Genomic DNA, 15,854 nt, shown 5'->3' on the forward strand with positions numbered 1-15,854 from the left:
TCGGTTCCGATCGAGGTTTTGGTTGATCGGTGGATTGTTTGGCTTTAAGAGGCGTATGAAAGTCCTTAGCCGTTGGTTTCGGTACCGATGATGGTTTTGGTGCCGATGTCTGTTTCGGAGCCGAAGTTGTATCTGTAGGCTTGGGAACCTTCGGTGCCGGTTTATCTATTGGCCTTGGTATTTTCGGGGCCGAAGGCGTTGGAGCCGATTTCGGTGCCGAGTGGTCTTTTGTCTTCGGTGCCGAGGGTGCCGGTTGGACAATGACATGCGGTTTGCTCGGTCCCGAGCTACCGGAAGGCTTATGTTTCTTCGCAGCCGAGCCGGGAGGCAGGGCTTCTGAAGGATGTTTTCGGTCTGGACTGGGGCCAGCAGGCGAAGTCTTGACCAATGCCTTTGGTTTTGGTCGGGTTGGGGCAGGGGCAGTAGTACTCACACGTTGCCCAGGAGTGATGGGGTCGTCTGAGTCATCTGCTTCGGAAATTGTTTGTAGATCTTCGGAATCTTCTTCTGGGACATCGGGGCCTTCATCAAAGATGTCCTCTGGTTCCGGAGCTGTTCTCTGTGCCATGATGTGTCTTTGAGCCCTTCGATCTCAAATGGTCTTTTTGGATCAAAAGGATGCGCAGGCTGGACAGCTGGACTCGTCGTGTTCAGGTGACAGGCACAGGTTGCATACTTTGTGGTGGTCACTGTGCGGAAATTTTGCTCCACACTGGGGGCATTTTTTGAAAGGCGTCCTTTCCATGAGCCGTAGGCCTCACGGCGTGAATAGGCCCAGCCGCGCGCTTCGACGTCCGGAATCGAGCCGATGAAATCGATGTCGAGAATAAAGGTGCTTCGATATTTTGTGTGAAGTTTTGCGCTTCGAAAAGCTTGTGAATTGATATTTCCAACCGGAGCGGAAAAGTTGCATCCGAACCCAATGGTGGAAAAAAACAATCTAACGATGGTGTTGATGCCCATGCGCACTGTCGTCCAAGGGAGGAGTCACCTATCTCGTGATTAAAGACTTTTTCCGAAGACAACAACAACCTGCAAGCATCCGTGCCCAACACAAGATGGCGATCTACTATCCTAAGTGTGTGATCAGCAGCTCATATGCCTCGAACTATCTAGTTTAGAGATGAGCATAACAACGGGTGTTAATGAATACAACACACATTAAAAATTACTAATACCTGCACCCCCAGCCATTCCTTTAGCTTTGGGGATCTGGAATTATCTGAACTGTCACAATTGCATGAGAAAGAGATGGTTAGTAGTTGTTTTGGCAGCGGTGACAGGGGCGATGGGTGGTGCAAGCTGCAGTGGCCTCCTGGTCAGAGCCCTGGCACTTAATATTTCACAAATTAAGCACTGGTGAAGTTGCGTTCAAGAGCATTATCAAGGTTCTAGGCAATACATTCACCTTAGTGCAATTATCATTAAGGTCATTACATTGCCCACCTCCTCACAATGCCACAAAAATTAACTGTATTGGGTTTTGAGGTGTTTTTTTCTTCCACCTGCGGAGCAACCGGAATTCCACTCCATAGGTAAGAAACAAATGCAAATTGAGCCTATTCCAAAATTCACATGAAAAATTGTGCCTAGCCCTGTGCCTCAACAGAGACAGCCAACTCTGCTGGACACTGTCCCTCAAGTAATAAGTCGGGACAAGAAATTTACCACTGAGATAAAATTATGGAACTACTAGATGAAGAGCCTAAAAAAGCTCCCCGTTTATGACTTACTCAGGTCATAAAGTAACAGTAAATGCACCAGTGATCAGCCAGCTGCACCATTTTCGATCTATAGAGCCTTAAAATGATTGCTGCCCTCCTGGCTACAAAACCTAAACTGTGGAACTACACAATTTCAAAATGGACTTATTTCTGTTGGTTAGCCCTATGCTCCTGAATTCAAATCAAAGTCCTATGTCTCTTAGGTAAGCACTGGTGTAAGCCTCATTCAGCAAAGCTCATGTAGTGAGCAATGGCATTTGTTCATCACAGGTTAGTAGTAGAAAGTCTGGCTATTTTAGATTCTGACTGCATTTTATCTAGACTGAACATGTTAGCGCTGGGAAGCCCTGCCTGTTTAGCCATGCGTTGTATAAATTCAATCATAATAATAAGTAAGCATTCTCTGGTATTAACGTAACTATCACATCTAATGGTGCCTCTAATGGCTGATGTTCTGTGATCACAAACAGTCCCTACCTTGGTGGAGATAAGCTTTGTGAGGTACATTTCCTTCACTTTGAATTTCTGTTTTCCTTTGTGATGTGCTCCCTGTACATCTTCTGTTTCTTCTGTATCAGGCAAAATCTGAAAGATAGCACCAGCAGGGTTATCACTACAGTATTCTCTACAGTGACTTTCATATAAAATGTGTATCAAAATGCTCAGCATGGTGAAAGAAAATGCACCAGTTAAGTACGTTATTTCAGAGACAAAATGCATATGTTTATTAGATCGGGGAGGCCTAAAGTTTCAGAGCCCAAGTCAGTCCTAAACAGAAGCATGTTTTGCAGAGGTTTGAAAGTGAAATAGAAAAGCAAAATCATAGGAAATTAGGTGAAGTGTACATGGTATCATCAAATCCTACAGCCTTAATAATTTGCTCTGCACATCCACATTCCAAAACAACCAATAACATGCATTTTAAGCCTGTTATGCACAGCAATCCTTGCCTCCCCTGCTCATTTTGGCCTTAATAAGCACTAATGCCAAATTCACCAGGCATCCTGGCACGGATGGTGACGCCAGGGCACAGCATCGTGACCTGTGGGTTGCTGGCAAATGTTACATGGGATTAGTTATTCCCAAAGCGCATATGGCTGAAAACAAAATGTATCCATACAGGTCTGAAATCACATCTACTTATTTGGGAAGCACTGGCAGCAGAGCCTTGGGAGGTCATTCACTTATTAAAACACAATCAAAACACGCAACTATTCAACTTACCAAGTGGCAGTAGTCATCGGAGTAGTCCCCATCTAATGAAATTAAAAAAATATAAATAAGGTCATTCAGCATTAAAGTCTGGTCAGGTGATGTCTTATTATTTGTGTTAGATCAAGGTGTGGCAGAAGAGGCGCCATGAAGGATGGCTATAAAGGTCCAGCCAGATAGATGTTGGGACAGGTACTTCCTGCATCAAAGCCAGAGTGTTTAGGTCCCTTATAGCAGTGCGTAGATATCTGTACAGACTCATTGAAACTCCATGCATTGAACAGAAGTGAGCATGCAGGCGTGGATGGGACTTCGTCTGACAGGCACCCATCGCTAAAGCCTTAAACCACATGTGGACACTGAAGAGCAGTGAACATGCACGGTGGTGAACACAAGGGACTCAAGGTGGGGCAATGGGCCCGGTGAAAAGGGTATCAGAAGGGGGGTTACACAGGATGAGCTATAGGCTGGCCCAAGTAAGCTCCTTTAGTTGGGTGCGGTACTTATAAAAAACACAGCATGTCTACAACAACGTCAAGACACAATTGAAAGAGGCAGGCACCCTAAATAATCCAGAATCTTCCTGTCCATTAATCAACCCATAATCCACCCCATAGAATGAGACAAAATAGGCGGATTCCATGGGTCAGGAAGGTAATCTAGTTCAGAATAAGTCAGCATAATTAAAGGTCATGTGTACCTGCTGTACAACTGCTGCTCTTTCTAATCACACTGATAGTCGATCCTTCTGATAGCTGAAAGAAGATTGCCATTGTTAATGTGGTTCAACACAAAGTGACACACATGCATGCTTCTAAAGTTTGTGAAATAATGCTTGATTCACTTGCTTTATTATTTTACAGTTGTGTTCTAAACAACATGAGATACCCATAAACCCGGAGAGACAGGGGTAATAATGAAATCTCACAACAATGTCCCAAGGGGCATCATTTGAAATGGCCAGTTTCCATCATACTTGCAATATAATAGCTCAACACATTGCTTATGTGAATAAATTACAAAGGAAGATATGGCCAACTGTAATCCAGAAGATTGTGTTTAATATTTTAAAACATATTCATACATATGAAATTATTCATTGGCAGCATCAATTTTAAATGTAAAATGCTCAATGCGCAAAGTGAATACACCGTGCTTATGAAATTAAGTGAAACATAAAAAAAAGAGAGAGAACAAGGCAACGACGGAAGGTAATAGCAGCCCAATATTGTGCATGGAAATAAAGGATACAAAAAGTTCATATATATCATTACACAATAAAATACTTTTTCAGCGTCATTTTTTTGTCGACAGCGTTTCTACCTTCCACTATTAAACAGGTCATCATCATAACGAGGGCAGCACAAAAGTCATGATAGCAGCCTGATACGATTCCAATTGGTGGTATTGAATCAACAAAGTCTGATTTCCCACTTAACGATATTATTTTGGAGGCGATCATTGGTGGTTGAACAATTAAAGTCATCAACTTGGGTTGTAGTGTGAATCCACTTACAGGGGAAACGGTGCCTTCCCCGAAACATACGCTTATTATTTTAAATACCATCATAGAAATGTACTGCTTTAAATGCCAGTGACCTGTGTGTCAAACAGCTGTTGCCTCTACACCTTTACTTTGGGTGGTGCATAATCATTAGACATCAGTAACGTGCCTCATGAGTCTACATTCCAATTGGATTCTTCAATGATGATGCTTTTTTGAACCCGGTAGAGTCACTGAGACAGAAATCTTTTTAATCCAAGTAATATCTCAGGAAGGTGGAAACTAAAACGTTGTAGTGGATTTTACTTTAGTTTATTATTATTTCTCCAATTCAAACAAATGCCAAGGCCCAATCAGCCATCAGGGACCAAAATCAAACGCGATTGGCCAAAACAATATATAGCATATACGTATATAGAATATAAAAATAGCATCCAGAAGATGGAGTAAGTAGTTACTGTAATCTACACAATTTCTGACTAAGAAACATGCTTTTTCAAACTTCGCCTAAAACTACTGGAAATAGAATGTAAGCAGAATGGAGCAGGAAGCTGATTTCATAGTATGACTTCAGCAACTGCTAGATGTTTGCCCCTAAGATTAATGGGGCATCATTTTGAAATGAGGAGTTTATGATTAGTTGCTGAGCTGAAGTCTCTGTGTTTGACAGAAGGTAAACAGCGCGCTAAACAGTTTGGAGTCAAACTATGAAATTCTTTACGTGTGTAGGCACCAAAGGCAAACGATAGTCCTTCCTACGGTGCAATGCATGGTCATACTTCATACACCAAATGCAATCCTGGTGGCTCTATTTGGAACAGACTGTATGTTTAACATAAGGAGCTATGACATATTGAGGCAGGCTGCAGAACAGTATGTGAACCTTGAAAAACAATGGCTTGGGTGGGAGCAATTCTATGCTTACACTGACCTATGAAATAAGTGAAAATGAGCCCTTTTGACAGCAGTTAGAATTTGTGGGACAAAAGAGAGTTCTGAATTAAAGATCAGTCCTAGATTCTGTACTGATGTTCTGACATTCCTATATTAATTATTGCAAGGACATCTTCTACTTTCGTAGACCACGTTTTAAAGCCCATGCATTAATCAATACTCACACATCCACTCTTCCATGTTGGGCACTCTGTGTGTCCCTGAGAACTCAGAGTTGACCCTCATGCCATGATCTTGAAGGCTTGTATCATCAACGCACTTTCATGAATAAATCATTTCTTTGTGGTATAAGAATTTGCTGAGTCCTCATGTGGGCATAATTTTCCATTCTGCACTTTCATCTAATGAAGTTCAACCTATGTCACCACTTTCCTACACAATTTCTTAATCTAGCATAAACCAGGTCGATATTCGCACATAGAACCCTCACCCTCATCATAGGAGATGTCAACCTGTGGGTTGAAAACAAAAACAAGACTTAAATGGTACATCTGCCTGAAACTATGGAGCAACTAGTGTTCTGTCAGCGCTTGAGGACCCCTGCTCCCCATTGAGGCTTAACTATGGACTTATTTAACACTCTGTCAAATTTCCCAAAATCCCCAAATTTTGTATTTGGTGAAATTTCTCAAAATTTAACATTATGCAATTTAAAGTTATTTTCTTTCCGGAGCATGCACCTCATGTAAATAAAAGAGAAACTTCTGAGATACCAATAAGAAATTGGTTTACACAGAAAATGGCTCCTCATAAGACATCTAAGACATCTTCTTCTCAAAACAGTGTCCTGCTGGTATTCAGTAAGACTTCTTTATACAAGATGTGCAATTGAGTAAAAAAAAAAAAATGACGTGAGATGCCAGCAACCACATTTTGCCACAAAAGCGTAATTTCATTACATTGTCATAGAATTTCCTGAAATTCCGCAAGAAAAAAATCATACACAAATTTACACACCGCTGCTAATCTGCCCAACTGAAAAAGAGAGGGATGGAAACTTGAATTACTACATAACAAATACAAATGTCTACTGCAAATGATGAATTGCTAGTGCTTGTGAACCTCTCACCTTATAATGGAGTACAGTATTTAACTTTGTTTTCCCATGCTCTAGTGTAACAGATGACTGGTCCACATCTAGAATCTCTTTACGCTCAGGGCCTTCAAGAAGTTCTGCAAGAAAAGTACATTTAGGAAAGGTAACTTCACACTTTTATCCAGGAAAAGTGTTGCTAAACTCTAAACATGCATGTTCTATAAGCCAGGTTTGAGTTAATCGTAATCATCCTTTGTCCCAAACATCATATTAGAATTCACATATCCTGATTGATAAAAATATATTAGGAACACTTATTTTGTCTCAATCAAATTTAATTGACAAAAAGTTGTTCTTAACATTTACCTGGAATTACATTCACTTTATAGATTTGTTAATGCTTTTACAGGCCAGCAAGACAGAAGGGTGTTCCATACAATATATCATATGGATTTTTCTTTATGTTGTTACTGAGAGCTGATTTGACATCGATTTTCTGCCTTGCTCTTTTAAATAGAATACAATATCATCCAGAGATCATTGGATTTTTAAAGCATGTATTGCAAAAAGAAACAAGCACTGTCAAGGCCAATACGTCTGGCCTTGACAAACTTGCAAGTGTTTGTATTGAATTTTTTTGCAACTATATGCAACAGAGAATAAAAACCTAAAGTATAAAAAAGCAAGAATACCACAATCTAAATGGGCGTGTTTGCAAAAAATACTACCTTGTTCTGTAGGGTGTGATGGGTGGAGCAAAATGTAAATGGCACATCAGCCGACCAGTGGATTAGAGGGCTGAATGTAAGTTCCTCTACGTATCAGGGTTTTTATTTTTATGATGCTTTTTCGGAAAAAATGTAACTGGCGAGACAGTTAAAGCGCTGTCTATCCCACACCTAAAAATGCAGCTGGTAAGAATGGGGATAAAGCAAAGGAATGGAAAGTAAAGACAAAAAGTAAAATGAAAAAAGCAAAGGAAAATTAGAAAAATGTGAAAACGCAACAGAATGATAAGGGAAGGAACAAAAAGGAGAAAAATACAAAACAAAGGAAAAACACAAAGAAGAAAAGAGAGGAAAGAAAGAAAACAAGAAAAAGAAGTGACATGAAAGAAAAATAGAAGAAAAGAAAGAATGGAGAAGCCATGTTTAGCCTCTTCTTTGATAACACAATAGTAGAGGTAAATATCAAGTGTCATGATATGTTTACTTTAGATTTTGACATAATGTTTTTGATTTGACTGACAAAAGGTGTACAAAGTATATCTCGCAAATCAGCTTTTGGGACTATAGTATAGAGTTGGGCTTTTGGGTCAGAAATAGACCATAAATACACTACCTATCACACTTTAACTAAACAGAAGAGGTTTCAGTGAGGGTGCAACTGTACCAATGCATTATAAATCAACATTGCTTAGAAGTACAATAAATAATTTAAAAAAATGTTTTTACCCATGAGTCATCTTTTCATAAAGTTAATTTAGATAAATATAAGTGGCACGGTTAATATACCAAATAATACTTGAGCACATTTAAAACATGACATCAAAAGATGAAAAGAAATGAAAACATCTGTATATAACATCTCATGGAGTAGCACTTAGATTTCCTAATGGAGGACAAGCCAGTTCGAAATTGGCGCTCAATGTGGAGATATGCAGTCCTATTTACAGCCAGTTTTAAGATAAGAAGTCAACAAGTGTTTTGCAGGAAACCCTGCTTTATCAGGGAGGTTGGCAGCAAACAGTTGCTTCTCTCTTTAGATACTTCTGGCAAGCACATAGTAAGACTTATGCCTCTACATCAATGCGATGTCCTGTTTCATGTTATGGATAGCTAAATCTCAATGTGCTCCCATATGGAATTAAAGATCAACTGTGACAAATGTGCCTCCTCTATTTCCTCCCAATTATTATTAGGAGAATACTAAGTTCAATATAACACAAATAACACAAGGACTGTCCTAAAGGAAAATCATTTCCAGTGGGGAACAACTCCTTGCCAGAGGTCACTGGCCAAACTTTTGTGACTGGAGCAATTAGTGAAAAACTTAGAACATTCCAGATTTTGAGAGTACCCAGGTCCCTTCTTCAGAGATCAATTGTTTGTGAAAGAAGTACAGTTTACACAGAATCAAAACTCATCACGTAATCAGAACTGTGTTTATACATTTTTATTAGGCCTATCCGACCCTAAAGAAATGTGTTAAAGATAGTCAGCACATTCATATTGATGATCTGAAACCTATATAAAACAGACAACCAAAGACTGAACTGGCAGAGGGGAAGATGCAACGTGATGATGCCCATCATACTTTTGCATTAGACAACATGGCGGCCATCTTGAGAGTACAGAGCTTAAAGAAAACAGTGTTTTCTATACTTTCCAGATAGTTGCTGCATTATGTCGTCATATGCATCCATTTTGGACCAGAAGTACAAAGCATTTTTTTTGGTCACAAACTCTCTGATCTGGAGTTTAAGAATGTAAAAATACTTTTTGAAATATACTAAACTCAAATTAAGAGTCATCATTTTTTTTACCGACTCCGAAAAATGGAATTGATAAAAAATCAATATATGAAAGAGGCTTGTTGTAGTCGTCTCTTCCAAATAGTGACTTCTATCCATATGTTTCAATGGTTTAAGCACGAAATAGCGGATAGTGAAATAGTGAATGGGCTACCACCCCTTCCCCAAAGTTGTGGTGGTACCTTGTTCCCAAAAGCGAAGGGGTCTCAGTAGGTAGTGGTCCACAGAACCACTGCCAACTCTCCAACTTAAAAAAAATAAACGTTTCCTTTTAGGCACAGCCTGATTCCTTTCAAGGAAAACAAGCTACATTAAAAAGCATCGTCCTAGTGATAGCATCCAATTGTACTGAGTTGCAATTTGCAACCTGCCTCTTAATTTCGATAAGCAAGGATGTATTGTAACACACTACAAGTTAGAGTTTTCTGAAGTGACCTTTTATAGCCTAATAGCCCGCTGTAGTGGGCTATACCAGCCATTAAAGGCCCACTCCAGTGTAAGAGGGCCTTTAACTGGGGAGCAAGACATCAACATAGATACACAGGGCTATAAGGCTGTTAGAATATTCCGCCACTAGGGGGCAGAATGTTCTAACAAATAAAACAAAAGCAGCCTTTGATCACAGTAACAGCTGTGAATGACAACATTGGAATGTTGGAGCTCTGGGCTTCTTCTGGCCATTAGAAGCCCGGAGCATTTTATTGTTTTCAATGGAGCTCCCAACATTAAAATGATCTAATAATACATAAGTTGTGTGCAAAATTCCACACTGGACGAAACATACCTGTCGCAAAGCATAGAGCGGCGGGTGAGGGATGGAAGAGCTGGGAAGGCGGAATAGTAAATCAAAAGCAGACGTTGACAGGGAGGGACATGGAACATGGAGAAGCGGGGGGTAGTAACAACTAAAAGCCACAGAGCATCGGAACTGGAAAAAAAATCCTGAGCAGGACCAAGAATGGTAGGTGGTAAGCAATGGACGATTTGGGGTGAGAGAGAGCAACAAAGATGCAGCAGGCATCCAGGAGCGAAAGGGAGAAAGCAAGAAAACAGATGCATCTACATGGAGTGCTGAAAGCAAACTAAAAAGAAATTGTTAGTGCAAGCAGTGAAAGAATACAAGTAATCCAATCAAAAGTATTTTAAAGAAGCTGTGTTACTGGTTAGGGACAAACAGAGAACGGGGAAGAAAAAACATTGATTAAGAAGTAAGCAAATGAGATTTAGAAGAAAGCTAAAAAACAATAAGCAATGAGTGGTCCCAAAGCCTACTGTCAGTATTGGTATAGTTCACTATAGGTCGTCAAAGAACTAAAACAAGTTATTACTACTGTCAAATCTACCCTCCCGAAATAATATTCTTTATGTTATATGGTTAAAACAGTTGTCTTCAGAGCATGCTGTTACCATCAATTGTTCCACACTTTTAATTTCTTCATAATACATGTGGCTATATAGCTAACTGCACATTACTAAGCACCCATAATCATTTTGAAAATACTCTATTGTGGATTATTGTGGGAGATGTCGATAGCGCATTTTTGTTGACGACACTTATGCTTGCTTTATATTTGTACGTTTTCAACACATCGTCGCATGATTACAAAACATAGTCAGGGTACATTTACATTTATTTTGGGACTTTTACTGAGCAGAAACATTAGTTATCACATACCTATAAAACCGCAATATCCTTTATTAGTCAATAATACCCGAATTGAAATACTGGAAAATATGTACCACGCAAATACATTTACAAGATTTCAGAATACGTCAACACAGACAGCCCCTTAAGCTTCTAATGACGTAATACACATGTTTTATGAGTTCTTCAACAGCTGAATGTAGGTGGGTATCGTTCTAAGCTCATGTAATGAAACTGCAAGTCCTACTGCACCGTACCCAACCAAAAGTAACCCAAAAGAAATAAAAAGGATCTCTCCCTCCCAACGTGCCATTTCCGAGGCACTCAGTGGTGTGATTCCGCATGTCTGATTGCACACTGTGGTAAGTGCCCATCCACACCATAGGTCCGGGAGCAGCTAAAAGCTGACACTCTGCTGTGAGGTGCCTTCTTTAATGTTCTTCTTTAAAGAGCATTCGCTTTGTACAAGTAGATACTGAGAGGTGTGGCGCATCAATGTGTGCGCACGACACGCTGTCGAAGGAAAAATTGTTAACATCAGTAACAAATGTCATTGACCAAGAACCAAGAGGATGGACAATCTCTGAATCCTAAATAGAGAGGTTTAAAACTGGAGTTACGAGAAGCTTAAACGAAACACAGCTATTATTTAAAGATTAAATTAAATGAGGGGGTCAATGCGTCTTCTGTGCAGAGCTGTGTGCCTTGCAAATCACGTGCTTTAATATCAGCAGTGGTGACCCAGCATCCATATGTCTAAAGTTGAAGAAGTGATTGTCGATTGGAGAACAGTAATCTGTGCTAGTTGTACAGTCAGCGAGCTAGTGTTTGCTGCTGGCGCACGCCGGGGATGCCCGGCCCCTGCGTTCACGCCGGACGGCTTGAGCGCGCCTATAAATAAAGGAGGGCGGAGCAGGGCTAGGCAGTCCGCGTGCAACGATAACACAGTCTGTCTGTCTCATTATTGTCACGACGCGCAGCGCAAGGCCGCCATCAATTGCATAGGGTGGGCAGCCCCCCCATATGTAACACTGGCGATGAGAGCGGAGCAACTCACGCCCACCGGGAAACCCCGCAGAGTGGTACCACAGTGCCCCGCCGACCGGAGGAGCCACACGTGCCGCAAGCTACAACACGATGTGGCAGTAACGACCACTGCAGAGGTGAGCAGTGCAGGGGCAAGCAGCACAAGGCCCCCACCAAGGGAGAAACACAGGGGCAAGCGACGCAAGGGTAGTCCTCCCCCAACTCCTGGCACAAGCTAAGAGGGCAGGCCACACCTGCTCCTTCACGTGTGGGTCACGCATCACGCGACAAAGGACGCAATGGTTTGCACCGACCTGGCCCAGCTGACCCATGGGCGACAAGGCCGCACCCACAAGCAGCCCATGCAAGGCCCAAAGCACCCTCCCCGCAACTGGGCACACGAAGGATGGTCACCAAGGCGCGGTGCCCCTGCTGCTACGTTCAGCTGCACCCCCCGCTGCCACCATGGGGGAGCACGACAATGCTGTGCAAGCCCCAGCCGCAGCAACGACGCTCCACCCATCCACAGGAGTTCTGCCTCCTTTCAGCGAGTTAGCGGACACTGCCACAGTGGCACCAAGGTGCCAGACCTAGCTCAGCCGCCTGGAAAATTACTTTGTTGCCACCAGAGAAACAGATGTTGCGGTGAAGCACTCACTGCTTCTTCACTACGAGGGGGAGGAGATCTACCTACTCTTCAAGCACCTCCCCAATACAGGGCCCCCCGAGAACTACGCAGCGGCGGTCGCTGCCCAGAACACTAATTTTGACCTCCTGATGAACCCAGACTTTGAGCATTTCAAGCTGAGGCAACCCAAGCAAAGAGAGGGGGAGTCAGTGGACGCTTTTCATGCCAGACTGAGAGAACTTGCCAGTACTCACCTCGTGGGGGACAGAGCCGCAGAGGAGATCAGAGCACAACTAATTCTAGGAATCCGCAGTAAAGTCCTGCGAGGCCTCATCCTTCGGCAGCCGAACATTCCCATGACTGACATACTAGTGCTAGCACGGTCTCATGATCTTTCAGCAGCACGGGCAGAGGAGCTGGACCGCACCACTGAGAAGAGAGCCATCGTCAAGACTGAACAGGCTGTCGCAGTCAGAACGAAGGACAAGCCACAGAAATCACGGGACCGCCAGCCACCCAACACAAAGGGTCAATGCGGATACTGTGGGTATGAGGAACATTCTCCACAGTCATGTCCGGCACAAGGGAAAACATGCACAAACTGCAGCATTGCGAACCACTTCACCTCGGTGTGCAGAAAGAAGTCGCAACGGAGGAACGTGAAGCGAACCAAACAGATGCGGAAGATGGCCCGCCAGCTATCGAGTGTCTCGCTGACATCCCAGCCAGGGGGGAAGAGGAAAGACCGCACAGTCTACCAGGAAGACGACTCAACGTTGGAGGAAGAAGAGGACACGTTCCTAGTCTTGTTCACCCAAGCCCTGAAAAGACAGACGGCCCCAACCTCAATGCACGATACAGATAGGAAGGATCTGAAGTCATCGCAGTAATTGACACCGGGGCGTCAGTGATGGTCATGGCAATTCAGCAGAATAACAAGTTGAAACCCGAGCTAAGGCCGTCAAAGAAAAAAATATTTGCATATGGAAGCGACACACCGCTACCCCTCCAGGGCAAGATGACCGTGCCAGTGCGATTCGAAGACACTGAAATTACCATCGACATCCACGTCACAGCCCCGAGGCCGACACACTGCTGAGCAGTCACGCAGCAGAAGGTCTGGGCCTAGTGAAGATTGCCAGGAGTGTACAAGCTGACCAGACCAAAGAACTACTCAGCCAGTTCGAAGGCCTGTTCAAAGGACTAGGACGACAACCGCGAAAAGGCACAGGAGAATCTCATTCCACCGCCGACTGCTAGTGGGAGAAGAGCTGCAGAAGCTGGAAGATCAAGGAGTCATAGAGAAGGTCTTAGGGCCCACGCCACGGGTGTCACCCATGGTAATAGCGGAAAAACCTCGCCAACGAGGGAAGATCAGACTCTGCATTGACATGCGCCTCCCCAACAAGGCCATTCGACATGAACGCCACATAACGCCGACCATGGATGACATTGTGGCTGACCTGAATGGATCCAGATGGTTTTCAAAGCTGGACTTGAATGCTGGTTACCATCCGCTAGTGTTTGCCAAAGACAGTCGATACATAACCACATTCAGCACACATTTAGGACTCCGTAGATATAAACGGCTGAATTTTGGCATATTCTCCGACACCAAAATCTTCCAAAACGCAGTTGGAGAGACTCTGGTCGGACTACCTGGGGTGTTGAACGTGAGTGACGATATCCTCATCCACTCAAAGTCAGCTCAAGAACACTACTGGCACGCGAGAGCCATGCTTAAAAGACTTCAGGACCACGGGGTCACCCTGCACAGACAGAAGTGCCTGCTGTTCCAACAGCGAATAGAGTTCTTTGGCTACACGTTCACACAGGAAGGCATAAAGGTCGACCCTTGGAAGTCCCAAGCCATCAAGAATGCGTCAGCCCCTCTCACGGTAGCAGAGGTCCGCAGCTTCCTGGGGATGGCTACGTACTGCAGGTGCTTTATCCCAGATCTAGCCACCATCGCCGAGCCACTCCGAAACCTCACCCGAGCAGATGCCATATGGCAGTGGGGCCCAGCCGAGGAAACGGCATTTCGAGCCATCAAGGACGCCCTCCTTGACCACACCAAGCTGGTGTACATCAACCCCGCGAGACGGACAGAGGTACTGGTGGACGCCAGCCCCGTAGGCCTCGGGCCGTCCTCACTCAGGAACAAGAGCCCGGACAATGGGCTGCCCTGGCCTATGCCAGCAAAGCACTTTACCCTACCGAGAAGCGATACGCTCAAATTGAGAGGGAAGCCCTGGCAATCCGCTGGGCCTGCAGGCATTTCCACCTGTACATATGTGGACACCCGTTTACTGTCATCACGGATCACCAACCACTGGTGCCATTGTTCAAAGGATCAGCACCCCACCCAAAGCCACGCATCGAACGGTGGGCCATCGGGCTCCAGCAATATGAAATGGACGTAGTCTACTGGCCCGGTGCCAAAAACCCGGCCGACTTCCTCTCAAGACACCCTGACAAGACAGAAGTGGAAGGTGATGATGTGGGTGCCGATGCCACCGAAGCCCACCTGAACATGATTTCGGCGCTCACATGCCCTCGAGCGTTGACCCTCAAGTGGCAGCGGCAGCTTAGAGGGACCCAGTCATCTCCAAAGTCCGGGCCGCCGTCCAAGAAGTGCAATGGCGTGAATTCTTACACTCAGCCAACTCATGGGCAGGCCCCGAAAAAGAAAGCCTGATACACATGTGGAGGGTCAGGAATGAGCTGAGCCTCACCCAGAGAGGAATCCTACTCAGAGGACTGAACATCGTCATCCCGGCATCCCTTCAGCTACGGACAACACAACTCGCCCACAAGGGCACCAAGGAGTGGAGAAGATGAACGCCCATATGAGGGAGAAAGTTTGGTTCCCGGGGATGGACGACTGTGTCAAAGAAACAGTCCAGAGATGCCCCTCCTGTCAAGCGACAAGTGGGCCCGAGAGACCAGCACCCATCCACACTGTGGAACACGGACAATGTCCATGGGAGAAACTAAGCGTGGATTTCAGGAGTTTTCCAGACGGCAGAGTCACGCTAGCCCTAATTGACAGCTACTCAAACTATCCAGTGGTGGAAGTTGTCAACACAACGGCCTTCTCGCATGGTGGCCCTGTCCAGGAGAAGATCTTCGCCATGTTTGGATGTCCGGACGAGCTCCGAAGTGACAACGGACCCCTGTTCCAAGGGCATGAGTTCAAGGAGTTCTTACAACACCACGGGATTCGGTACAGGCGCATCACCCCGCAATGGCCACAAGCCAACGGGGAGATAGAATGGTTCATGAGGACAATCAACAAAACTCTTCGCATTGCGGTGGTGGAGCAAAGCAATCTGGAACAGCACCAGCAGAAGTTTCTGTGAGAGTACCCGAGGACCCCTCACAGCTCTATACGTCAAGCACCATGGTCGCTAATGTCCAACGGCAATCGCCGGGATGGCCTTCCCATAGCCCCGGGGTGGGCTCCCCCTGTTTGACGAAGAAGGCACTTTTAGACGAAGAGAAAAATGCAATAACACCGCCAGCCAGAGGAGGAGAGTGGTACCCTACCAGCCACAGCAAGGGGATACCATCATCATGAGGGACAGGAGGC

At 44.4% G+C, this 15,854-nt stretch overlaps 1 protein-coding gene across 1 annotated transcript in view; it reads right to left on the reverse strand.

Moving 5' to 3' along the window:
• PLXNC1 (plexin C1) overlaps nucleotides 1–15,854 on the reverse strand; it is a 464,687-nt gene that overhangs the window by 52,098 nt on the left and 396,735 nt on the right. Inside the window, exons 23-26 of the mRNA XM_085653399.1 lie at nucleotides 6,464–6,567; nucleotides 3,637–3,691; nucleotides 2,949–2,980; nucleotides 2,202–2,309 (exon numbers count right to left, since the gene is read on the reverse strand). Coding sequence (XP_085509525.1) covers nucleotides 2,202–2,309; nucleotides 2,949–2,980; nucleotides 3,637–3,691; nucleotides 6,464–6,567 — 299 coding nt within the window. The remainder of the gene's footprint in view (nucleotides 1–2,201; nucleotides 2,310–2,948; nucleotides 2,981–3,636; nucleotides 3,692–6,463; nucleotides 6,568–15,854) is intronic.

This window comes from Triturus cristatus, chromosome 4_1 (genome assembly GCF_964204655.1).
Source record: "Triturus cristatus chromosome 4_1, aTriCri1.1, whole genome shotgun sequence".
Classification (NCBI taxonomy): domain Eukaryota; kingdom Metazoa; phylum Chordata; class Amphibia; order Caudata; family Salamandridae; genus Triturus; species Triturus cristatus.